At 46.5% G+C, this 25,943-nt stretch overlaps 4 protein-coding genes and 1 long non-coding RNA gene across 8 annotated transcripts in view; 3 read left to right on the forward strand and 2 right to left on the reverse strand.

Moving 5' to 3' along the window:
• Positions 1-484: 484 nt before the first annotated feature.
• On the reverse strand, positions 485-3,127 carry LOC103153945 (uncharacterized). 2 transcript variants are annotated; one of them, XR_001659065.1, is made up of 3 exons: positions 2,854-3,127; positions 1,982-2,229; positions 485-1,781 (listed from the first exon to the last, which is right to left on the reverse strand). It is a non-coding gene; the product is annotated as an uncharacterized LOC103153945 (long non-coding RNA). The 2 variants fall into 2 exon arrangements; XR_477869.2 differs by lacking the exon at positions 1,982-2,229.
• A 221-nt stretch (positions 3,128-3,348) lies between these two features.
• cdk9 (cyclin-dependent kinase 9 (CDC2-related kinase)) lies at positions 3,349-8,326 on the reverse strand. The gene is made up of 7 exons (XM_007575043.2): positions 8,104-8,326; positions 7,844-7,957; positions 6,810-6,891; positions 6,644-6,734; positions 6,406-6,572; positions 6,166-6,337; positions 3,349-4,429 (listed from the first exon to the last, which is right to left on the reverse strand). The coding sequence occupies exons 1-7, from the start codon at positions 8,142-8,144 to the stop codon at positions 3,915-3,917; spliced, it is 1,182 nt and encodes a 393-aa protein (XP_007575105.1). The 5' UTR covers positions 8,145-8,326; the 3' UTR covers positions 3,349-3,914.
• Positions 8,327-9,010: 684 nt separating this feature from the next.
• Positions 9,011-16,704, forward strand: fpgs (folylpolyglutamate synthase). 2 transcript variants are annotated; one of them, XM_007575044.2, is made up of 15 exons: positions 9,011-9,279; positions 11,054-11,182; positions 11,250-11,303; positions 11,473-11,537; positions 12,275-12,389; positions 13,130-13,207; positions 13,280-13,341; positions 13,800-13,902; positions 13,982-14,059; positions 14,133-14,280; positions 14,657-14,740; positions 14,812-14,962; positions 15,036-15,111; positions 15,189-15,255; positions 15,440-16,704. In XM_007575044.2, exons 1-15 carry the CDS (start codon positions 9,130-9,132, stop codon positions 16,117-16,119), a joined length of 2,040 nt encoding a protein of 679 aa, XP_007575106.1. In that variant the 5' UTR covers positions 9,011-9,129; the 3' UTR covers positions 16,120-16,704. The 2 variants fall into 2 exon arrangements, with proteins under 2 accessions (XP_007575106.1, XP_016517788.1); XM_016662302.1 differs by lacking the exon at positions 11,054-11,182.
• Positions 16,705-18,416: 1,712 nt separating this feature from the next.
• naif1 (nuclear apoptosis inducing factor 1) lies at positions 18,417-21,324 on the forward strand. Of its 2 annotated transcripts, XM_016662311.1 has the most exons (4): positions 18,417-19,121; positions 20,085-20,135; positions 20,210-20,805; positions 21,006-21,324. In XM_016662311.1, the coding sequence occupies exons 1-3, from the start codon at positions 18,677-18,679 to the stop codon at positions 20,761-20,763; spliced, it is 1,050 nt and encodes a 349-aa protein (XP_016517797.1). In that variant the 5' UTR covers positions 18,417-18,676; the 3' UTR covers positions 20,764-20,805; positions 21,006-21,324. The 2 variants fall into 2 exon arrangements, with proteins under 2 accessions (XP_016517797.1, XP_007575107.1); XM_007575045.2 differs by having other exon boundaries at positions 20,210-21,324.
• Positions 21,325-21,784: 460 nt separating this feature from the next.
• The window catches only part of LOC103153973 (protein FAM102A-like), a 12,308-nt gene continuing 8,149 nt past the window's right edge, over positions 21,785-25,943 (forward strand). Inside the window, exons 1-2 of the mRNA XM_016662313.1 lie at positions 21,785-21,955; positions 22,058-22,323. Of these exons, the coding sequence (XP_016517799.1) occupies positions 22,178-22,323 (146 nt within the window). The 5' untranslated portion in view covers positions 21,785-21,955; positions 22,058-22,177. The remainder of the gene's footprint in view (positions 21,956-22,057; positions 22,324-25,943) is intronic.

Here is a 25,943-nt window from a genome sequence, read left to right on the forward strand (position 1 = left end):
AAAATAATTCTCCTCTAACAGAAACGATCCAATCAGTCCTGGAACTACAAAGCTGCTGTAAAAACATGACGTCTCACTTTGACTTGAATTGTTTTTTTTTATTATCCATTTATGGCTAAAACTTGTTTATTCTCCATTCAGTGGAGGAACTAGAGGTGGGAAGTACGGTGGCTCAGAGGGCCAAATGTTCAGCAAACTCATGAATAATGCAAACTTCAAAACAAACAAAACGTCACAAATACCAAAAACTTCCAGGATAAACTGCTGAACACTCACGCCACAGAACCGCAGCCTTCCAGACCACTAGGGGGAGTCTGGAGTCGGTAATGTTATCTAGATAAATCTGCTGCTGTTCTGCAATATCATAGAAGACATGAAGTTTTATGCAGTTTTCCTTCTTTCCTCTGGACGTCTCATATTTCCGACTGACTGATCCCAAAACTGGGAAACTAAAACTACTGGCAGGAAGGAAACAATTCATCCATTTCAAGTTTTACTGCTCAACAGCAAAATTTATCACATTTGTACAAAACATCAGCAGGGCTTCAGGCTGCTGCCTTATTTAAAAAATCCACAGTTTTTTGGTCATCACTTGTTTTCCATTTTTAACATTTCTGATTCGGGGCCCAAACAAAATAATTTCATGGGCCACAAAAGGCCCCCGGACCTCAGTTTGGTCTGGAGGACTTCAGCTTTGTGAAGCGAATTTAATCAATCAATCAATAAAATTATTTGCATAACACATTCAGCAACAAAGTAGTTCAAAGGGCTTTGCATCATAAAAACTCAAAAATGAAGAAAGTAAAATCACCAGTCACCAGCTGACAGAACAGAACCAGCAGATCTTTAAGGTGTTCAGTGATTTATACGTTTACAGCGTTTTATTCTTGTTTTGCCATTTGATCGGTATTGTGATTCTACTTCCTGTTTGCTGCGTTTCTGAGTTTTGCTGTTAGCATCATTCATGTTTTTGCAGCGTTTTTATCCGTTTCCTGCATGTTAGCATCATTAGCGACCGTAAGGCAGAGCAGCCAGAACCTGCAGTCCTCAGAGAAAAGCAGAAATAATTAATCCTGACATTCATCCACTAGACGTTACCGTAGCTGGAACCCAAGGGAAGCGGACCGTCAAATTTGGACCGTCAGTTTGGACCGTCAGTTTGGACCTTCAGTTTGGACCTTCAGTTTGGACCTTCATAAATAAAGTTTTCTTTTCTCTTCAGTCTGGTTGTTTCCTAACACCGTTTGCTCTCATCTTGTGATTTTCTGGATGTTCTGGTGAAACTGGTCCTGTGGTTCTGTTGAAGCGGTCAGGCTGAGCCGCCGGCCCGCAGCATCGCCTGCCGCCGCCGCCGGCTGCTGCTGCGCTCCTAATGTCCTGATGGACCCTGACTGCGCTGCTCATCCTGCTCCTACTGGGTGGCTAATGCAGTTACACTGTCAGATCAGCAGGGGGCTCCCTCCCTTTCTCGCTGTGTGTGTGTGTGTGAGAGAGGCGGGACTCTCCTGCTGCAGGTTTACGGTTAATCAATCATGGAGGCGCCTTAATGACACCCTGCTGCTTCCCTAATGTCTGCTGGCAGCGGCCGCCTGCAGCTGGCTCACGCCTCATGCAGGCACGCAGATGGCCGCCTCGCTGACTGACGGGACCCGCTCACACACACACAGCGCCGCTGGCTGGAGACGAAGAGAAGGAGAACTCTTCGGCCTCGCCTGGCTGCCTCTGCCCCGCAGCTTTCCAAATGCAGAAGAAGAAAATCCAGAAAGTTTGTCTGCAAACACCTGGAGAAGCAGCAGAAACATAACAGAACTGAATTGGGGCCTTAATTCAGATTCTTCCTTTAAACTCGTCTGTTTAGATTTGCTTTGAGTCATAATTCTGGTCTGGATGAGAACTTTTCTCCGTTTCTCCTCCAGGTCTGTGTGAAATCGTACTGACGTGGTTTTATATTCTCTGTTTGCAGAGAAGAAGGCAAAATCACCTCCAACACAGCGAACTGCAGTGGGTTCAGTCCGTTTGGTTCTGCAGAGACAATCCTCCCGTCCGGACAGCCAACCCGTCATCCGCCGCTGTGTGAGCCGCAGGTCCATTAGCATGCAGGTGGCTGCGGCTCACAGGCCCATCTGTCCGTTGGATTGCTTTCTAATTTCTGCTGCTTGTTGTTGTCATCCCTGTCGGCGCACACGCTGCCTCCTCTTCAGCCGGACTGACAGCCGAGCTGTTCTGGAACTAAAATAGTAATCCATCATCCAGGGAAGCCGCGGCGTGACACGCAGAAGGGAGGGAGGAGAGCCTGAGGTGTTACCACGACGACCAGCTCAGGTACGGAGACATCCCATCCTGCCGTCAGGAAAACGGCCAGGAGTTTCCAGAGGAAAACTTTCTCTGAGAGAAGTCCAGCTGTTGGGCTGAGGTTCAGGTCAAAGTGGTGCTCAACCGTTGTCATGGCGATTATTTTTATTAAACAACCAGCTGCACTCGGTCAGCAGGATAAAAGACTTTCAGCAGGTATTAAAATATTTAGGCAAACATTTAATATTCACCCGAACTCTTCTACTGGTTCACTGCTATAAACCAGCAGTTTGTTAGCAGCAGGCTAACAATTAGCTCACTAAATACGCCCATGCTGCTGCCATTACTAGTCTTCATAGTGAACGCCATCTGTAAAGTTAACCCATGTTAATGTTACTAAAAATGGCCGCCAACCATACTAATATTAATATTGTGGCCGCTAAATATTGACCGACATATTTCCCTTCCCACATGGTGAAGTACCTTTGTCCTAATGCAATATTTGGTTGCATCTCACGAATTTTACTCACCAGTGAGGTTTATGAACGTTATTCTTCTTACCTTGCAAACAATATTCGCTCTGAAGCCGTGAAAACTCCGAGGGCAGCAGGTCCGAGTGGTTGACGGCGGCCATCTTCTTTCCTCACCGAAATGTTTACGAAAAAATGACGTTCGGTTTGCCGACCCACAGCACTGCGACCATTTTCACACTGAAATCACTAAATAAAGCCATATTGGCGAAATAATATGGACCGTCAGTCCGTTTTTATCTTCATCGTCTGTGACCAGTAGTCACAGACGACCGGAAGTCAAACAACCTGTGCGCTTCAGCGCACAGGTTGTTTGACTTCCGGTGTCATGGCGGAGTGGGCCGCTGAACAACGTGACGTCAAGAACTACATGAGTATTAAAAAATGCTGCCATTGAACAGGTGGATAGTTCGCAGTATTTGGGAGTTGCTCTTCATATTTCAACAGTTGAGTCACATTTTACCATTTCAATAACAAAATAAAAACAATTGTAGGATTATGAATCCATCTACGATCTGACATTCAGCCGAGTGGAGGAGGCAGCTTTATTAAAGTTGATCTAATATGTGTTCCTACAAACATACAGTATTTTAATGTCATTAAAACACTAAAATAAATTAACATTCATTTTTGCTTGTTTGCTAAGGTTCTCTGCTGCCATCTAGTGGATAGATGGCGCCACTGCAGCATCATAGACCCGGTTCCAGGTCCAGAATGTTCCTCTTTGGTTCCTCCTGACCCTCAAACAAAATGACAAACGAGTTTATGAAAAAGCACATTTTATTAGTGTGTGGTTCCGGCCCAGTGGACCGCTCAGAACTCGTTTGACTCGTTCCTATAAATAACCTGAGCAAGTCCAGTTGGAACCAATCAGAACCAAGAGCAGTTTCCCTCCTGGACTGAACAGGATCGTTAAAACTAAACGTCTTTTCATGGAGCGAGGCTGATGGACCGGTCCAGAACTGGTCCAGAACTGGTCTAAAACCTTCAGCAGGACTCCGGGTCAACCCAAACGTCCTGAAGGTAAATGTAACAAGCAGGACCATCCTGCAGGAAATGTCAGTAAGAGCGTCTGTCTGGTTCCGGATCTGGCTAGAAGACCCGGTCGAACTCAGTCTGGCTGGTGGTGGCCGGGTTCCGGTTCTGGTTGGGCTGCTGCTGCGGCATGTGGCCCCTGCGCCGGGGCGGAGCCAGGTACTCGAACATGGACGTGTTGTGCGTGGACAGCATGTTCTTGAGGTCGGACGGCATGGGGTCAGACCAGAAGAAGTCGTGGTTGAGGGCGTCGTCGCTGTCGACCCGCTGGGCCGGGTCCAGAACCAGCAGCTTGTCGATCAGGTCCAAGGCATATGGATCCTTGACGTAGGCTTTGAGCCGGTCCTTGACCTTCCTCTTCTGGCCCTTGGGCAGCTCCATCTTCTGGTACAGCTCGTACTTCTTGTCCACAGCGGGCCAGGCCTCGGCCGTGATGGAGCCGCACAGCTGGCTGATGAGGGTCAGCTGGTGCTGCTCCGTGTTGCCCTGCATGATGGGGCTGCGGGTCCACATCTCTGCCATGATACAGCCCGCCCCCCACAGGTCGATGGGTGGCCCATAGTCCCGCTCGCCTGGAGGAGAAACAGCCAGAGTCAGCAAACACAGCTCCCCCTGCTGGACTGACAACCAAAATACCGAAACAGCTCCCCCTGCTGGACTGACAACCAAAATATAGAAACAGCTCCCCCTGCTGGACTGACAACAAAAATATAGAAACAGCTCCCCCTGCTGGACAATCACTAAATACAGAAACGGCTCCCCCTGCTATTTCTATACATTTAATACATCAAAAACTGATACTTATTCCAGTTTTCCACCACAACAATAAACATTTCTATGTGGAGGACAGATGCTGAAACCAGCATGTAGTTTCTCACCCAGCAGCAGCTCCGGCGGCCGGTACCACAGCGTGACGACCCGGTTGGTGTAGCGGTTCCCCTGGCTGTTCTTGGCCAGGCTGAAGGCCCGGGCCAGGCCGAAGTCTGCCAGCTTCAGGACTCCGTCTCTGGTGATCAGGACGTTGGCCGCCTTCATGTCTCTGTGCAGAATCTGAGGCAGAACCAGAAGGTTAGCAGGCGTCAGCTCCGGAAGCAGAATCAGAACCGGGCCGGGCTCACCTTGTTCCGGTGGATGTAGTAGAGGCCGTTGAGCAGCATCTGCATCACCTTCTTGATCTCGGCCAGAGTGAACTTGACGTTGGCGTTGCTCAGCAGGCCGGCCAGGTCGTGTTCGCAGAAGTCAAACACCAAGTAGATGGAGCCCTTGTAGCGGTTGAACTGGGTCGCTGGGCCAAACACACGGAACCGTGAGAGCTCTGAAAGCGGGTCGGGCCGGTACCAGACCTGGAGGACCAACCTTTGGTTCTGCAGATCTCAATCAGGTTCACCACATTCTCGTGCTTCAGCAGCTGCAGGATCTTGATCTCCCTCAGAGCTGTGATGGGGAACTGGAGGAACCGGGTCAGAATGGGTCAGAACTCATTTCAGGTCAGTAGAACCCGGGTCAGAATCCGGTTTCTCACCCCTTCCTTCTCGTTCTCCATCAGAACCTTCTTCAGAGCGACCTTCTTCCCGGTCTGCCGGTGCTTGGCCTTGAACACTTCCCTGTCAGACAGAAGCAAACGATCACTGAAGATCCTGAGTCCAGACGAAGGTTCTACAGAACCTCCAGGGAAATATGAACACAGCTCACCTGATGTGGGGTTTTATATGAACTAACACATCTGTTAAAAATGTTAAAATCTGTGGCCTGGGCTACCGCCCCTTTAAGGCCGTTCTAAAGTCCAGCCACACCTGAGATAAATGGAGGTTTATTAAAAAACATCACTGGAACTTTTAATAGAACTTTTATTCCCAACATGTAAAAAATCTGATCAGAATAATCACTATAATCTGTGAAATACTCCACCTGGTATTTAACAGATTTATTCAGTGTATAATAATAATAATAATAATAATAATAAAGCAGCTCGGGTCCCAGCGGTCAGGTCAGACACAGAATACCTTCACGTTGATATTTTATGCTTCCAAATCTGATTCCAGGTTTTTATAGAACCCAGAGTGAAGACAGAACCACCCAGTCCAGATCCGACCGGACTGATTATCAGAGAGCTGATTAACATCGACTGTTACTTTCACCACATCAGACTTTTTACTTTTACTTCAGTAAAATGTCTGGATCCTCNGCTCCCCCTGCTATTTCTATACATTTAATACATCAAAAACTGATACTTATTCCAGTTTTCCACCACAACAATAAACATTTCTGTGTGGAGGACAGATGCTGAAACCAGCATGTAGTTTCTCACCCAGCAGCAGCTCCGGCGGCCGGTACCACAGCGTGACGACCCGGTTGGTGTAGCGGTTCCCCTGGCTGTTCTTGGCCAGGCTGAAGGCCCGGGCCAGGCCGAAGTCTGCCAGCTTCAGGACTCCGTCTCTGGTGATCAGGACGTTGGCCGCCTTCATGTCTCTGTGCAGAATCTGAGGCAGAACCAGAAGGTTAGCAGGCGTCAGCTCCGGAAGCAGAATCAGAACCGGGCCGGGCTCACCTTGTTCCGGTGGATGTAGTAGAGGCCGTTGAGCAGCATCTGCATCACCTTCTTGATCTCGGCCAGAGTGAACTTGACGTTGGCGTTGCTCAGCAGGCCGGCCAGGTCGTGTTCGCAGAAGTCAAACACCAAGTAGATGGAGCCCTTGTAGCGGTTGAACTGGGTCGCTGGGCCAAACACACGGAACCGTGAGAGCTCTGAAAGCGGGTCGGGCCGGTACCAGACCTGGAGGACCAACCTTTGGTTCTGCAGATCTCAATCAGGTTCACCACATTCTCGTGCTTCAGCAGCTGCAGGATCTTGATCTCCCTCAGAGCTGTGATGGGGAACTGGAGGAACCGGGTCAGAATGGGTCAGAACTCATTTCAGGTCAGTAGAACCCGGGTCAGAATCCGGTTTCTCACCCCTTCCTTCTCGTTCTCCATCAGAACCTTCTTCAGAGCGACCTTCTTCCCGGTCTGCCGGTGCTTGGCCTTGAACACTTCCCTGTCAGACAGAAGCAAACGATCACTGAAGATCCTGAGTCCAGACGAAGGTTCTACAGAACCTCCAGGGAAATATGAACACAGCTCACCTGATGTGGAACTTTTAATAGAACTTTTATTCCCAACATGTAAAAAATCTGATCAGAATAATCACTATAATCTGTGAAATACTCCACCTGGTATTTAACAGATTTATTCAGTGTATAATAATAATAATAATAATAATAATAAAGCAGCTCGGGTCCCAGCGGTCAGGTCAGACACAGAATACCTTCACGTTGATATTTTATGCTTCCAAATCTGATTCCAGGTTTTTATAGAACCCAGAGTGAAGACAGAACCACCCAGTCCAGATCCGACCGGACTGATTATCAGAGAGCTGATTAACATCGACTGTTACTTTCACCACATCAGACTTTTTACTTTTACTTCAGTAAAATGTCTGGATCCTCCGCAATGTGCGTTTCAAACAAGTATCAGAGAGTTAACGTGGAAGTGAGACCTCTTGTTTCTACAGCAGCTTTGTTGATATTTTCTGTTTGTCTTCTTGGAGATCAAGAAGAAACGGCAAACACCAACAATATCACTGGAAGTAAAATATGTTTTAAAATACCATAATTTGCATATTTCTGTCTGCCTGATGACATTTTCTAAATGTCAGACCGATGTTTTACCTCTTACATTTCCGTCAGTAAAATATGTCGTAGTGATACTCTCCCTGTGGTTTTGGGTTTGATTCAACCAGGATTAAATCTCCTGTTTTTGAAGGTTTAACCGGTCAGAAAACTCACTTTAAAAATACAGGTTAAGTTTAAACCAAGCTAGCTCAGGTCGGGTCAGTTAATCTCAGGTACAGATTACCTAAACAAGCGGAAGTGGGCCTTTAGGTTCTAGTTCGAAAGCTAATTATCATCTTCTGAAGCCAGCAATTAAAAGCTGATCGTGTTCCTCACCCGAAGGTTCCCTGTCCGATCTTGGCCATCTTCTCATACTTGGAGAACTCGTCGCAGAACGGGAACTCCACTCCGTCGTAGTATTTGGACATGATGGCGGCCTCCCGGTCGGGCCTGCGGAGGGAAATAAAAGCCGTTTTTCACCTCAATCTGGAGCCTTTTGGCTGAACAGGGAGCTGGACGCGATAAAAACAGCTCCATCAACCAGCCAGAACAATAGCTGGAAAACATTGTTTAGAGAAAATGAGAGAAATTCTCACTTTTCAGCCGCGGTGGCGTTGCTTGTTTTCTCTCGCTGCATTTCGGCACCGGAAGTAGTTCTTCTTTGGTTTGATCTAGCGGCTGATCAATTAAAAACACGGAGCACTACTGCCACCAGCTGGAGAGAGGCTGCAACTGCAACCTGTTACATCAACAAAAGATGTAACAGGTATTTTTCTTGAGAATTCAGATTTTTCAGGGTAAAAAGTGAGTCCTATAAATTGGTTATGATTAATAAAGCTTCTTAAAGTATTCAACATATTGTTTCAGAAAAATATTTAGATTCATTTTTAAAAATCTAATTATCTATTTATTTGTTGATCGTTTAACCTATTAATTTACATTTTTGCCTTCTTAACTGATAATTATGTTGTTTAATCAAATAATATTGGGAATTACATACATCAGTTTATACATATTTTTATTCTTTTTAGCCATTTTTAATTTATTTTAATAAATTGTTGTCATTTACTCCATCACTATTATTTAAAATGTAAATTTTAAATGATTATATATATTATTTTTGTATTATTTATTTATCAATTTATCATATTTTAGTGAAGTTATTTATTTACTAAACTATCTCGGGGTTTTTTTTTATATAAGTTTTTAAATCAATATTTTCTCCAGCCATCCAATTGTTCAATTCTTTAATTATTTCTTATCCAACTTTCAACTAGAGTTGTAGAATACGCATTGACCTCCGTCTTCAAACTATTAGTATTTTATGTATTTATTTTCATTATTTAATTTGTTTATTATTATTGGAGCTTTGGGATGAAATTTCGCTCAATAAGAACATTTTAAATGCCCAGTTGATTGGCAGTAAATGTCTGTTATATTCGTTTTTCTTTGTGTTTTTGTAAATCTGTTCAGTTTGAACATATGGTTCATATTTTGACTGTAACGTGCTTACATCCAGAACATAAACAAAAAGCCGTAGAAGGGGCGTATCTTGACGTCATTACGCAGCTGAAAGGACCCGCCCATATTTGGTCGTGGCTTCCTGTGATTCCCACCGCCTCATGATGGCGTGTCTGCTGCGCGTGCTGCAGCGGCAGTCGGCGTTTGGCGCCTCGTGCAGTGAACGGGACTCGGTGTTCAGGTTGGCGAACCGGGCAGTCCGGAACCACAGCACCCAGGCGGCTCCTCACTTCCCCGGCATGGAGTACCAGGTAGGGACGCGGCGCGGCTCCTCCGGGCGCTGCTAGCCCGTTAGCTCGGCCAGCTGAGTCCGGGCGGCGGCAGTTTTATAAGTTTGAACCGAACCGCAACTTTGCACAGGGATGAAGAGACAAACATGGGCCCAGTTAGTTGTACTGGGAGAACAGCAGAAAACTAATGGAGGCCGGCTGGTGCCGCGGTCCACTGGGTCAAAGTACAGCTGGACATGTGAACTCCCGGTTCTGGTCAGTAGAAGGAGGTGCTCCTACAGAACCGGTTCTGATTGGACCTCTCGGTCCATTTTTCAGACTAAAGCATCTGCAGCGCAGTCAGACTGGATGGAACTACAACATTCCGTCTCACAGATTCTGAGCTGGAGTCAGGTATGCACTTTGACTAGGCCACTTTAACACATGAATCGACCTTTAACTGAGCCAGTTCAGCGCTAAGAGCCAGATTAATGCTGAACCGTTTCAGCACACCGCTGTGTTCATTCTGTCCAGGTGTGTTTAGATTAGTTTGTATCTGTCAGATACTTGAAGCAACTTAACATGTCAGTGAAAACCGACGATGATTAAAGTTTAGTAAAAACCTGAGCTCCAATCCGCTGGATGTGGAAATGTCACATTTTAAATCATGTAGGATAATTTACTCACATGGCCGACATGTACTGTGGTGACCTCTACCAATTTGCATATTTTACATTTTAAACATTATTTAAAATCTAAAAGCGATCACTGGTCCCCTTCCTGTCAGCCTGCTCAGCAGTGCTGGACACATTTCATGTACATGGAGCCGTCTGTGTTAAATACACAGAACTCTGTTTCACACTTTGTGTTGCTCTTTACATACAAAATATTGTTCATTCTTAAAGTCACAATATTTTAACAGACTTTTTACTTCAATTACTTATTTCAATTTCCTGCCCAAAGACTTGGAAATTCTTACATCCTTTTTCAAGATATTAAGTTACATTCATTAAGTTTGTTATTTTTCAGAACAGTAACATAAATATTGTTGTGACCCCAGGAGGTCACAGCCTCCCGTCCCAAACGTCCAGGTGAGAGCTGGGAACCCAAAACGTTACAGAAACATTAATATGTTTAAATATTTTAAATATGGCGACTAAGTTAAACACAGCAGGTCCGACGCACAGTAATAAGTATAAATATTAATTTGAACTCAGAGTTTTTTTATTCTGCTAAATCCTTGAACTGTCAGTGCTCAGCACCGATTGTGTTGATGTGATCAGAACCGGTTTGGGTTTCTGTCAGCGGCGCCAGAAGCTGCTGCTGATAAAATGTTCACTCCAGCGGCTGGTTGTGCTTCATCCCCTCCTCTGAGGTTTGATGCGACACAAAGTTCACCAATGTGAAATAACACCTCCAACAGAAACAGACACCTGTTGAGGAGCGCTGTTACCATGGAAACAGATTTTAGTCCTAAAGGATTCGGGTCCATCTGTCACCTAACGTCTCTCCTCCCAGACCGCCACCAGACCAGTTAGCGTTAGCTTAGCAGATCTTCACAACCTGCGCTGCTTTTGTCAGTGCTACCTTCAATGAGCGTGGGAAATCTCAGCAAGAGTCGCACAGGATCAGTAACTAAAGCTCTGCTGCTAACGGGGTTCAGCTCCAGCCCTCCTCCCCCAGCATGATGCTGCCTCCACCAGTGGCTGAGCCAGTGGGTTAGTTCAGGTTCAGCTCTGCTCCATGTTGGGTTTGGGTCGTTGGTTCTGGCTGTGTTTCTGGGTCAGGATGTCATCAGACCTACTTCCTGTTGCAGGACGCCATCTGCACCCTGAACACGCTGCAGAGCAACGCCAGCGTCCTGCAGCAGACCAGCAGGGGGCAGAGAGACCCCCAGCAGCAGCTGCTGGCCATGCCGGGCTTCCTGGAGCGGGCCGGGCTCACGGTGGGTCCACCAGAACCAGAACCAGAACCTGCTCTGCTGCTTCAGGCTGACCCTCTGTTTGTTTCAGGTGGAGCAGCTGGATCACCTCAACATCATCCATGTCACAGGGACCAAGGGCAAGGTGAGGCTCTTAAAGGGCCGGTACGCCGACCTGATGCAAGCACCAGGAACACCAGTTTGACCTCTGACCTCTCAGCCCTGACCCTCTGACCCCAGCCGCTCTGACTCCAGCCCCTCTGACCTCTGACCCCTGACCCTCTGACCCTGACCCCAGCTGCTCTGTCTTCCAGGGATCCACCTGCGCGTTCACGGAGCGGATCCTCAGAACCTACGGCTTCCGGACCGGGTTCTACAGGTGAGTCCGGTCTGGTGAATCCGGTCCTGGTTCAGATGGAACCGACTTTAACGCTATAAAAATATTTTATTGTTTTTAAATAATTTCAAATATAAAGAATTTTTTTTTATTTTTTTGCATTATAAAATGTTATTCATTAGATCTGTTTATTGATCTATGATTTTATTTAACAGTTTGTCAATTTATTTACTTTTTAATTTTATTTAATATTTTCTTGAACTTATTTATACAATAATGTACTTATTTATTTATATTTTTTATTTGACTTAGTTTAGCTATTTTAGTCAAGTTATTTATAAATTTATGTTCTTCATAGATTAATTTAACATTTTATCAGTTTATTTGCTTTCTATCATTTATTTAGTCAGATTTTACTGCAAATGAACCAGATTTAGAATAACGCTGCCCACAGCATGATGCTGCTACCACCAGGCTTCACGCTAACTCCAGAGGTTCTTTGGAACCGTTTGGGTTCACAGCTGTGGCGGAACCAGTTTAAACCGGTACTGTCCAGATTAAACCGGTACTGTCCAGATTAAACCGGTACTGTCCAGTTTAAACCGGTACTGTCCAGATTAAACTGCTCACTGCTAGCAGCAGCTCTAGGTCTGACTGGTTTCCAGCTGGATGTCCCAGTTTGCTGAAGGTTTCCAGTCCAGGTTTCGGTGTAGCAGGTTATTGTTGAGCATAGGCTTCTGATTGGACGACGTTCTGCTCTGACTTCCTGTTTCCTGCAGCTCGCCCCACCTGGTCCAGGTGAGGGAGAGGATCCGCATCGACGGCCGGCCAATCAGCAACGAACTTTTCACCAAATACTTCTGGCAGGTTTACGGACGGCTGGATGAGACCAAGGTGAGCCCAACCAGAACCAGAACCCGGCCTGTAAACTCACCATCAAATCTGCTGGATGATGCGTTTACAGACCAGAGAGAAAGTCAGAGTTTTCAGTGTTTGAACTGCAGATCAGAATCTAACAGTCCGATTGGTCCGGTCCGATTGTCCCAGTCCGCTCTGCACTGGGCCCAGTTCCAGAAAGGAGGAACCAGTTAATGAGTGTGCTGGTGTGGGGCAGAGCGTGACCTCCATGTGACTCCACAGGCTTATTGGAGACGTTCAGGCCTCACTTTGCGTTTTGCTGGTAACTGTGTGGGCTGTATGGGAAACCCAAAGGGCCAAAAATCATCATTTTACCATACATCTGGTTAAAGGTGTAGGGTAAAATGGTTAGGATCCAGGTTAATCCAGGTTAGGATTGGTCTCCATGGTTACGGAACATGTTCATTACATTGTTTTTAACAAACTCAGATAATCAGGTTTCACCTCCTCAGTTCTGCATTATTTTTTTCAGTTCTTTTCAGCAAATGAGCTGTTGCTGGCCACGCCCCCAAACTCAACGTTTACACTTCATACAGGTGAAAATGGCTACAGTTCAGTAAGACTGAAGAAACAAAGATGCTGTAAAATATGGCCAAAATCCCATCAAAACTGTTTTTATGCCCTGAGGCACGGCGGGGGAGGGTTGATGGTGTGGGCTTGAAGTCCTGCTTGTCATTTATTGTACTTCGTAAGGTGATTCTGACTTCTGACCTCAGGAGGCCCATGGAGGGACGATGCCGGCGTACTTCCGGTTCCTCACTATCTTGGCGTTCCACGTGTTCCTCCAAGAGAAGGTGAGCTCCCGCCGCCGCAGCGTCTGATTGGCTGCTTCCCATCGCTGCGTCTGATTGGCTGCTTTCGTTCAGGTGGACTTGGCCATCATCGAAGTCGGGATCGGAGGAGCGTACGACTGCACCAACGTTGTCAGGTGGGACTCTGCTTAAAGGTGGACGCCGTCACTTTAAGGCTGGAAGCCATCTGTTTCAAGCAGGGGGAAATATTAGCTTAGTTTGATTTAGCTTGGTGTAGCGTAGCTTAGCGCCTGTTAGTACCAAGACAGGCTAGATGTTTGGTTCTGTTGTTGAGTTCTGGAGCTTGATGCATAGCTTAGCTTAGCTTAGCGTAGCACAGGACATCTTAGTGCAGCTTAGCGTAGCTTAGCTTACCCTCGTATAGCTTAACTTGGTGTGGCTTGGCATAGAAAGCTATGCTGTTGCATCCTCTGTCCAGCTTCTTGGGTAGAAAGTATTGGGACAGGGTAGATGTTGGGTTGTGGTTCTGGTTGAGTTCCTGGTTCTATCTGGTTCTGGTGTTGGGTTCTTGCTTTGTTTTGGGTTCTGGTTCTGGTGTCGTGCTACAGCCGCTCACTGACCCGTGCGTTCCCAGGAAGCCGTGGGTCTGTGGCATCGCCTCTCTGGGAATCGACCACACCCAGATTTTGGGCGACACCATCGAGAAGATCGCCTGGCAGAAAGCGGGAATCTTCAAGGTGCGTCTGGTTCTGGTCGGGTCCAGGTAGGTTCAGACTCCATGTCCGGTTCTTCACTCGGAGGTTGACTTCTGTGCAGCCGGGCGTTCCCGCATTCACGGTCCGGCAGCCGCAGGAAGCCATGACGGTTCTGAGGGACCGGGCCAGAGAGATCCAGGTGAGTGTCTGGGACCGGCGGCTTGGCGATGCCGCCGGCCGTCAACCTCACGTCTTCCTGTCTGCCGTTGCAGTGTCCGCTGCGGGTCTGTCCGGACCTGGACCGGTACCAGACGGAGTCCGGAGCGCTGCAGCTGGGCCTGGCGGGTCAGCACCAGCGCTCCAACGCGTCGCTGGCCCTGCAGCTCTGCCACACCTGGCTGCAGCGGAGGTGTGGGCCAGGTGAGACCCAACGAGGAAATATCCAAATGTTAACATCTGGATCACCAGCAGGACTTTGACACGACGGATCACACGGACCGTCCTGATGACATCACAGTGTTTTCTCCTTAAAATGAGCTTTATCGTAAAATTATGAATTTGTTTTCGTAATTAAATTTTTATTTTATTTTGCTTGGCTTGGCTCTGCCGACATTCATTCTTTTGTTACAAACGTCTCATCTGTCAGCCTGGTTAGTTTGAGCTCTGCTGCCACCTGGTGACCGGAGGCTAGTTTATCAAGCATAAATAAAGACCCTGCTCCCAAACTGAGAAGTTCTGAGGTTCTGGTCTAGAGGTTCTGTGTGGAAAAGCCTGTCTGGACTTCCTGTCTGTGCAGATTCAAGCCCCGCCCTTCCTGATCCGGACAGCAGCTGCGTATTGCAGGCGGACTCTTTCCGACCAGGTGCCGCCATGGTGAAAGGTGAGTCCCGGAACCGTTCGGTCGGACCCGTAGAACCCGCACTAGCTCATGGTTCCTGCGTTTGGTTCCAGGCCTGGCGGACACGCATTGGGCCGGCCGGAGCCAGACGCTGCGGCGCGGCGCGCTGACCTACTTCCTGGACGGAGCCCACACCCACCGCAGCATGCAGGCCTGCGTCCAGTGGTTCCAGGAGGCCGCCGCCCAGTCCCAGAGCGGAGCCAGGTGAGCCGGAGCGGACCGGTACCGACCCGTGTCTGTGTGAAGCTGCTCCTGTTGACCCGCTGCTGTGTTCCAGTGGAGCCGTGGTCCGGGTTCTGCTGTTCAACGCCACCGGGAAGAGGGACGCCGCCGCCATGCTGAAGCTACTGCTGGTGAGTCAGAACCGGATCGGACAGAACCGGACCGGGTCCAGGTGGGCTAACGGCAGCCTCTCTGCTCTCTCCTCCAGCCGTGTCGCTTCGACTTGGCCGTGTTCTGCCCCAACATCACCGAAACCGTCGCCTCCGGCAACGCAGGTCAGAGCCGCAGTCTGCTGCTGAACGAACAGTTCAGTTCCGCAGGGAACTGTTCAGTTCCGTCTTCTCTTATTGATCCTCCTGTACCTGCTGATATTCGGTTCTTCTCTGGTTCTGGTTTTGGACCGGCTGGTCCAGCAGAACTTCAGTGTTTATGTCTGAACATGGACCCGTCTCCTCTCAGACCAGCAGAACTTCAATGTCGCAGTGGAGACCATGCTGACCTGTTGCCTGGACAACGAGCGGAGCTGGCGTCTCCTTAGCGACGGCGGAGATGACTACCCAGCGCCGCTGCTGATCCGGGACGGCCCGGCGCCGCTCGCTGAGAGGAAGGCGGACTCGCTGGTGTTCCCCAGCATCCTCAGCGCCCTCTGCTGGATCGCCCAAGGACGAGACCCGGTTCTGACCGACCCGGCTCAGACGGCGCCGCCCGTCACACCCAGCATGGCCGCCAAGGCTGCGCTGCTTCAGGACGCCGCACACGTCCACGTCCTGGTGACCGGCAGCCTGCACCTGGTGGGAGGCGTCCTCAAGCACCTGGACCCAGAGGACGGGTCGACTGGGAACGCTGGGTCATCTGGGAACGCTGGGTCATCTGGGAACGCTGGGTCATCTGGGAACGCTGGGTCATCTGGGAACGCTGGGTCATCTGGGACGGGTCGGTGCTGCTTTACTTCCAGGCTGGGTGAAACTGGACCTTCCAGGTGGATTACCAGGTTCTGTCCCGGTTCTGAAGCTCTTCTCACCAGATGGGTCGTCTTGTTGTTTTGGACTTTCTTTATTTTCCAGGTGGTTCTGATCAGTGATTGGCTGCTGGGTACCATTGGGTCACAGCGGTCCAAACCCAGCCCAGTATGCGTCTAAACCCAACAGAACCGAACCAGCCTTGACCCAGCTGACCTTCAGAACCAGAACCCGTTGAGGAGCCCCAGCAGGGGTCAGTTCAGTGTGAGGGCCCGGTTCTGATCAGACCGGGCCTCGGGTTTCTGAGTCTTACTTGAAGCACTGTTTACATGAACCACTGGTCTCTGCTGGATGGGTCGCGCTGCAGAACCAGACCCAGCAGAACCAGAACCTCTGCCTTCATGATGTCAGTCTCTCTGTGTGTTTCTGTCTCTTCTACTTTGTTTCAGAAAGATTTCAACACTACTGTGGATGGTTGCGGTTCTGATCCGGTTCAGATCAGATTTAAATTAGCCTTAATTTAAATGATTATACTGACATCTGCAGGCGGTGAGAGGTACTGCAGGCAGAAGCATCAGGATAAATGAACATATCTGAATCTGATCCAATCAGGATGTTGGTACTGATATATTAATTCCATGAATTTCTCTCTAAACTCTGACATTTTGGCAGTCAGACTACAATGAAGATGTCAGAAAATGTTTAAATTATGGATTTGATGATGGTGCCAATAAAAAAATAATTAAAAAATGTTTTCCTGCTTACAGTTTGAACTCTTCCTGTTTGGGTTTCTGCAGCTGGAAAATGCTGAAATTAATTTAAAGCTGTGAAGTCAGAGAAACTGAACCCAAAATCAACTTCTTTTTTTTAAATCAATCATTAAATGGACCATAAACAGTTTGATGCTGAAATGTATGTTCAGTAATTAAGTCTAAGTTGTACATTTAATTTGTTTTAGGGTTTAGAGCAGTGGTCCCCAAAGTGGGTCCTGGAGGGCCGGCATCCTGGATGTTTTAGTCTCTCCCTGGTGGTAACAACCTTTTCTTAGGCCTGTAATGAGCCGTCATTGGATCCAGGTGCCTTAAACCAGGGAGGGAACTAAAACATGCAGGATGCCAGGACCCACTTTAGGGACCCCTGGTTTAGAGGATTCATTTTACTGTGAAAGTGATGTGAAGTAATGCATTGTAGTAGGGCTGTTGTAAACGAATATTTTAGTAATCGAATAATCGGTTAAAAAAAAGATAAAATAAAACATTGGTAAATCTAACATAACAGCAGTGTTACTATTGGATATCAATATCAGTCCAATTTTTCACATTTGAGCTTCTCTAACAATAATTTTTCTGTAGTTCAGAAAATTAACCTGCTACAATAATAACTCACTTTCTAAGTTAACCTGAAAAATTATACAAAAATCTGAAGTTATATGTAATAATAAGGAGGCAGGCTAACAAATAACCTGTCTATTTGTGAGCAGGCTATTATAAAGAAATGTCTATACTCCAGTTTCTGTTTATGTATTTGTCTTCAGTTTAATAATGAACTCTCACCTCGCCCAGTCATTTATATCATTTATATCCCATTTTGGCGACGGGATTTGACTCCTGCATTCGTCCACACAGAAACATCTACCAGGTATGTAACGTCACGATGCTCTTCGCCACCCATTTGCTGCGACCGGGATGATATGAAATTTATTTTCTGATATTTTCAGTAAAGCTACGCATCTAAAGCCGCCCGCAGTGTTCAGTCTACCCGCTCACCCTGTAAATAATCCCGCTGTTCGCTCTGAACCAGCAGCTCCGGAGCAGAAAAGCTCCCGTTATTTTAAGGATGTTTATTGGTCCCCCGAAAAACGACAAAAACCCGGAAATTATCATGAATCAAAATCCTCCCGGACCGAACTTGAAAATTGAACGTTATGTTGCTAACACTTAGCTTCCGTCAACAACTCAGGCGGAAGTGAGAGCGCAAATAAAGTCCCGGCAGGAACACGGTGCGTTAATTAAAACGTAATATTACGAAGCTTCGAGGCAGGTAAATGTTTCTCTAAGAATTTTAATAATCGAGGTACTCGAATCACTCGAAGAATCGTTTCAGCCCTACATTGTAGTATATTTATGATGTGAACTTTAAAATGTGCAATTTATTAACTTCCGCCTGGTGGTAATTTAAAATTGATAACGGGTCAATTTGCTCACAGTAACTGATGTATGTTATGATCTTTAAAGTCAAACTCAGAAAAATTAAGATACAGTCATAATAATGGGACTTTATTCCAGGTTTATTGCGACTTTGTTTTAATTTATTATTATACAGGAATAAGATTTTTTTTTTATTCGTGCTATCAATGCTAATATGGATTTAAATCTTTTCATTTTCTAAAATTTTATTTTAAATTAATTTTAAAAGTGAGAACTGAGTTTTTACCGTCTTTGTTGTGGAGAAGATGTTTAATGCTGCTGAAGCTCCTGTTTGTTCTTCAGCCCAACTGTTAAAAACTTATTGGCGTCTTTCTTAGCCAATAGGAACACGGCACTATGAGCACTCACATGTCACCCAGCCAATAGGCGCGCAGTGGGCGGGGCTTCGTTCCCGGCTAACGTAAGCGTTGTTTGTAGGAAGAAGAAGCCGATTCTGGAAGCCATTACGCTGCGCTCATAAAGTGAGCAAATCGTACTATTTTTGCGTACATTACGCACGCTTACCTCCGTCAGGAGCTTCTCCCGCAGGTATGGCTTCGGCCGCCAAGAAGAGGAAGATGAATTTCTCGGAGCGGGAGGTGGAGATCATCGTGGAGGAAATAGAGAAGCAGAAGCAGACTCTGGTGAGCCACTTCAACGCGGGAGTCACACACATGGCCAAGAACAACGCCTGGATGGACATCCTGAAGAAGGTGAACGCCGTCACCACCTGCCCGCGCGAGCTGCCCGAGGTCAAGAAGAAGTGGTCCGACATGAAGACCGAGGTCCGCCGGAAGGTGGCCCAGGCCCGGGCCGCCATCGAGGGCACGGCCGCGGACTGCGCTCCGGTCCCGGTCATCCTGACCGCCATGCAGCAGCGGATCTGCAACCTGCTGGGGGAGGCCACCATCATCAGCTTACCGGCCGGGGACCCGGAGGCGGAGATCAGCCTGCCGGTGGCGGTGAGCGCCGCGACCACCGTTACCCTGACGGAAGGTAAACACGGCGGGGTCAGAGGTCAACAACGCCACAAATACGCTCATAATTAATACGTCATATTTAATAATAACACAAATCTGACTGGAAATCATAAATTGATTGAAAAACATTATTAAAAAATTATTTTAAAACATTCGTAAATACAATAAAAAATAAATTTGAAAGTTGTTTTTAAAAATAGATACACTGATGGTTAAAAAATCAGAAACTTATCAAAATTAATTAAAATAAAGAAATTGGCAAAAAGTCATTGTTAAAATAACTAATAAAACTATTACAACAAATAACACTCAGTACATTATATTTAAAAGTAAAATAACCTTTGAAAAACATTAGAAAATTTTATTTAAAAAATTTGGTAAATACATTTTAAAAAAGAAAAATAAGTTAAAATTAATTATGAAAAAAACTTAAAAATAAAAAGATGATCAGACGATTAAAAAAAAAACATTTCAATAAAATTAGACTTGTTGGTAGAATAAAGTTAAAAGGGTATCACAAATTTATAAGCAGATTTAAAAAAACAAAATATAAAAAAATAAAGGAATAAATTCAAGTAAGCATATGTTAATAAATATAAAAATCAATAAATTACAACTTAATTAAAATAATTTAAGGACAGATTAAACAAAAAATCATTACTGTTAAAATATATATATATATATATATATATATATATATCTACTGAAATTTGATTCTGAATTACTGAAATTTTGTATTTTTATTATTATATTGCATCCTTGACAGTTTTTCCCCCAATTCAGCAACTTTATTTTAATTCTGAAGTGAAAATGCTTTAAAATCCTCTGAGCCAAAACCAACATGTCAGCCATTAATGACGTCAGGCTCTGAGCGCTGGTGTTGATCTGAATGAGACGCTCTGATTGGTGGATCTGTGATGATGTCAGAACCCAACTGACCCCTCATGTTTTTTAACCTGCCGTCCTCCATGTTGTTCAGCTCTTCCAGGACCAGCAGGGGGCGTCTGTGAGGAGCCCAAACCGCTGACCGGTAAGTTCCCTGTCCTGGACCTGCTGAGGTTCTGGTCCAGATCTGAGCTCAACTTCTCCGTCTTCAACCTCCAGCTGAAACCACGTATCACGCCCTGGAGGACGGTGGCGTGGTGGAGTACTGCACCGCCGCCGCCGTAGGAGACTCCGCTCCCGCCGTGCTGGCCACCGTGGAAACGCCGGTGGAGATGCTGGCGCCGTCGCTCGCCTCGCCGGCGCCGCCGCAGGCCAAGCCGCAGGAGCTCAAGAGCCGCATCGCCCTGAACTCGGCGCGCCTGCTGCAGGAGCAGCGCGTCACCAACGTCCACATCCGCCAGATCGCACAGCACCTGGAGGGGCAGAACGAGCTGCTGCAGGTGATGCGGCGCTGCCAGGAGGCGCAGGCGCTGGCGCAGGAGCGGCAGGCGCAGGCGCTGGAGGGGACGCAGGCCGCGCTGCTGGCGCTGGTCCAGATGCTGCGCCCGGCGCTCAAAGACCTCAGGAAGTTCCTGCAGAGCGGGGCGGAGCCGGCGCCCGCGGCGACGGGGACGCCGCCTGTCGGTACCGCCGCCGCAGAGGAAGAACAGAGCAGGTGTAAGAGTCCTGCTGCAGCGCCGCAGCGACCCGACCCGCTGGACGAGACTCACTGACCCAAAACCGGTTCTGACCCGCTGGAGGAGACTCACTGACCCTGTTCAGACCCGGTTCAGGCCTGCGTCCAGTGGTTCAGATGTTTTCTGACCTGTTTCTAAGCTGTTTCTTATCCGCTCTGACCCGGTTCTGATCCACTGGAGGAGATTCACTGACCCAAAACCGGTTCTGACCCGCTGGAGGAGTCTCTCTGACCCTGTTGATACCCGGTTCTGACCCAGTGAAAGAGACTAATTGACCTGGTTCTGACCCGGTTCTGACGCTCAGCCTGGTTTTACAGGCTACAGACAGGAAGCTGCAGTGCTGCAGTTGGACCACTGGGGGGCGCTGTGTCCCTACAAACTCCATGTTTTTTTATGAATGCAGTTCTGTTTTTAATAAATAAAATCTGACTTCTGGGTTTTAAAGCTAAAACTGAACAAAGTGTGTGAAGGAAATGACATCATCAGTGTGAGCGTCGCTATGGAAACAGGTTTCTCAGTTTCTGCTCTGGAGCATCCAGCTGGTTGTTAGTTGTTCACTTTCTGCTTCATTAAAGTTTAATTTAAATTTTCCTCCAAATTTCTCCACATTAATTCCAAAGTTTGTTTGGAGGAAACCAGGCCGTGGATGCAGTGAAACATGGTGGTGGCAGCATCATGCTATGGGGATGCAGGGGCTGACAGTCGTCAACATCTGGAGGGAAAATGGCCGCCAGACGTGTCCATCCTGCCTGATGCAGCAGAAGAAGAAACCTGAAGATCAGAGTAACTGGAGGCCGGAGCAACAATTTCTGTGAACAGATTCTGAAATGAATTTATTTTATATAAATGTTATTTAAAGCAAATATTACTGGATATTTAATTAGGCATTTAATGTTACATTTATTTATTTCATTTTTTTATTATTTTGTCCGTTTGGGCCTCTGTAGCTCAGGGGTCACATAAATATGACTGGTCTCATGACCCTCTTTAGTTTTTAGTTTAGTTCTTAGTTTTGTACTTTGGTTTGATGATTGCGCGCTCCCGCGGCGCTGCGCGGGCACGGCGGGCCGCCTCTCTCTTTAACCCGCTCGGTTCGGTTCGGCGCGCCTCTGACTGCGGGGCTCCGCTGCGGGGACGAACCCGCACATGTCCTGAAGAGCAGAACCAGGAAGTTCGGAGTTGGGATCCGGTTCTGACCCGGAATGACGCGCTGCGGGCGGACTGTGCGGTGAGTTTAGCGGTGTTTGCGTGGCAGAGCGGTTCTGGAGCTGCTGCGGTTCGGAGTTGGTCCTGACCGGGATAACGTCCTGTTTCTGGTCCCGGTCAGCAGGAACCACCAGGAATGATTCACCTGGAACACCGACGGGAATTCTGCCTTCTCTAGAACCGGACCCAGTCTTTCCCTGCGCGGTTCGGCTGCGGGGTTCGGCTGGTTCTCTCTCTGGGGATCATGGCTTTTCTGATCAAGAAGAAAAAGTTTAAGTTCCAGGTCCACTTCGTCCTGGAGGAACTGACCGCGGTTCCGTTCGTCAACGGGGTTCTGTTCTGCAAGGTTCGGCTGGTGGACGGTGGGGACTTCAGCATCTCCTCCTCCAGGTGAGTCCGGCCGCTTCCTGACTGGTTCCCAGTCAAACCGCTGACTCGACCCACTTTCTGCTGACTATTGTAGGCTCGGTTCGGTTCGGTTCCGGATGGCTTGACGGCCATAAAACCTGCGACCTTTAGTTCGTCATGTTGATCCGCCTCACACACCCTGCGGGAGCCGGTTGCTCCGGGAACTCCAGTTTCAGACATAAAGAACGTTCTTAACCCGGGTCCAGCCGACAGTATAACCGGATCATTTGCCTCAGTCCTCCGCGCACAAGGCGTAACGGAACCAACACGGTGTTCAGAACATTTTCCTCCCAAACTGTTTTCAAACCGTTTTCTGTTCATTTAGGTGATTTTCTGTAGTTGCCACTAACAATTATGATCCTCAGTTTTTCTCACGATTAATTGATTATTCCAACGATTAATCAATTATTCTGGCAATACATTTTTGTGACAATTAATTATTCTGATGGTTACTGTAACAATTAATTAGATAAAAAAAAATTGTCACATTCTGCACATTTTTCATTTAACTATTTAATCCTCTTTTATATAATAGAAATAAATTAAAAGATGCAAACAAACAAAAATAATTTTTAAATAAGAAAATCAACATTTCCTTTGGTGAAGGTTTGATCGTTTGCAGCTAACCGTTCTGACATCATGAAAAAAGCTGAGCTGAACATCAGACTGACTGTCCAGTTAACAATTAATCGATTAGTTGACGATTACTTCAGAAATTGATTAATCACAATTAAACCGATCAATCGTTTCAGCCCAATCCTTTTTTTTTAATCTTTAAATATCCTGTCGGTTTCCAGGCTGTTGGAGGAAACAGGAAGCTTACCAAAAGGCATCAGAACCAGAAATAAAAGCCGACTCATCCTGTCAGATGATCAGAAACAACCGACTGAAGCTCTGGTTTGTTGTTTAGCTGGAAACGCAGAAATGCACCGATCAGGCCGATACCGGCTGATACCGACCGATACCGGCTGATACTGGCTGATACCAGCTGATACTGACCGATCAGGCCGATACCGACCGATACAGGTCGATATCGATTCCTGGTTTCCTTTGAGCTCCAACCGACCAACTCCAGTTTTAACCAGTTCGACTATTTTAATTTTAAAAAGATGGATAAAGTCCTGCAGCTTCTTTCCTCTGGGTCTCAAATTAAATGTGAGAGGAGATGTTGACTCAAAAGAACCCGGTTCTGTTCCAGCCTGACTCAAAAGAACCCGGTTCTGTTCCAGCCTGACTCAACAGAACCCGGTTCTGTTCCAGCCTGACTCAACAGAACCCGGTTCTGTTCCAGCCTGACTCAACAGAACCCGGTTCTGTTCCAGCCTGACTCAAAGAACCCGGTTCTGTTCCAGCCTGACTCAAAGAACCCGGTTCTGTTCCAGCCTCACTCATTCCTCCCAGCAGCACCGGTCTGGACTCATGACTTCATCTGCTCTCTGCTGAATCGTTCTGTTAGCAGTTAGCTGTCAGCTATTAGCAGTTAGCAGTTAGTTTTCCTCCAGCCTGATCAGTTCCTGCCACACCTGGAGTCACCTGTCAACGTGGAACAGGAAGAGGAACCGCCACTCGGTTATACTGAATATGGAGAAGTGCAGGAAGATGCTAATCCTGAAGATTTTAACTTCTTTTCTGATTCATTTGTTGTTGTTTTTAAGGTCACAGATCAAACAATTATCACATTTTTAAAGATTTGGTTATTGAACTGTTATTATATTTAAAAACAACAACAAAAATAATCTACCAGATGGGTTTTATTTCCTCCATTCAAGCTGTTTTGCTTTGGAAATGAGTTTCCAGTTCCACCATCTAATCATGGATTTGTCTTGTTTTTACATGTTCAGTTCTTTGTTCCACCTTAAATATTCTCCTTTGCTCTGGAACCAATAAACTTTTATGAGCACAGATTCAAAACAACTCAGCAATGAGACACATTGCTCTCAACATAAATGCTCAAAACTTTGATGTTTATCTTTTTAAACCCTCATAAAAAAATCAAAGGTTCATGTTCTGCTGACATATTTAGTTTTTCCAACAGAAAACAGCAAAAAAAAATAAACATCAGAACAGTTTTACGTATGTGGATAAGCAGCTAGCATAGGCTACATGTTACAAAAAACATCATAAAACTGTTTTTATTTTAAATTAAAGTCAAAGGCTGATTAGTTTCTCTGTTATGAAATCAAAGGTTTCATGTTGTTTATTATTCTAGCTAACTAGCTTAACAGCTTTGCTGCTATGCTGCCTAGCTATGGGCAACTGTTTAGCCACTTGCTAACAAGATGTTAGCTACTTGCTTGTAGTGAATGATTCACACACACACACACACAAAAATTTTAGTAAATAAGTTGAATTTCCAAACTTGCTGTGTGCATGTAGCCTCTGTTTTAGCTACTAGCATGATGTTCCTTAAAATGTTTACACTGATATTTGAAACTTCAAATGTCTGCAACATTTTGTGATAGTTCTTAGCATTAGCTAGCTTTAGTTGGTTGCTTATCCATTTGTTAGTGATTTACCAGCTTGTTGTGAAGTCGTTACCTTGCTAGCTGTTCAGCTAACCGCTGTTACATCTTGTTCTGCGTTATTTTCAGAAACAATAAGAGTAAAACTGCTGGGCTTTTTGCCACTTTGTAATTTTAAACCTTTAATTTAGATTGATGCTATAAATAGTCAGAACACTGAGAGTGAAATATTTATAACTGTTTCATCAGAAAACATCGATGAAAACAGTTGGTCACATTTTCAGAGGCGCGTTTGGAGAACAGGCTGTGATTTCCCAGCCGGGTTGAAACCGTGCTGGAGCAGAAACACGTGTTGATTCAGGGACAGAGTATCTGGGCTGCAGCGGGTCAGCCTCATTGTGAGGAAAGGCTCTGCCTCACAAAGGTGTGCCTGTGTGTCCAGGTGGGCCGGGCCGACAGCAGAGAACCTGCAGAACCAGTCGCTCCGCCTGGCTGCAGCCGATGGGGGTTTAACACATCAAAACCGTCTGAGGGAAGGAAGTTCCCAGAGCATGAACAGGATGAAAAATGTTTACTGACATTCAGAGTCAGAAATGTTTTAACTCCTGAGGAAAAACTCGGTTAAACATTAAGTGTTTCCTCTCACGATGAAGCGTCACGCCTGGGGAGCTACGCAACCGCCGCCATGAAATATAAAATATGAGCAGAGATGGATAACCGGGTCAGGCTCAGGCAGGTTCTGAGAGGAGAACCGGGTCGTTTAGTTTTTTGAAGAAAAGTGGTTTGATTTGTCCAGTCACCTTATTTTGTAAAAACAATAACAAACGTCGCTGAATGTAGCGACGAATCGCTAAGCTGTCACCGTTCGTCTTGGCCACTCCCAGTTTAACACCCTGTCTCTTGGCTCCGCCCACTTTTTGGGGTTGGTTCCTCTGGGGGCGGGGCTAAGCTTTCGGGTCACTCCGGTCTGTAATAACAGAACCAATCAAACTTACACAAAGTAATGATCAGGAAACTCTGAAAGCTGAATTTTGACCCAACCTGAAGGTTGAAGAATCTGAAGAACAAATTAAAAACTTTAAATATTTTTGCTGTTCAGCTCACTTGAGCTGAATAATTTAGAAGACAAAAGGGGTTTTG

This window comes from Poecilia formosa, unplaced genomic scaffold (genome assembly GCF_000485575.1).
Source record: "Poecilia formosa unplaced genomic scaffold, Poecilia_formosa-5.1.2 Scaffold368, whole genome shotgun sequence".
Lineage (NCBI taxonomy): Eukaryota > Metazoa > Chordata > Actinopteri > Cyprinodontiformes > Poeciliidae > Poecilia > Poecilia formosa.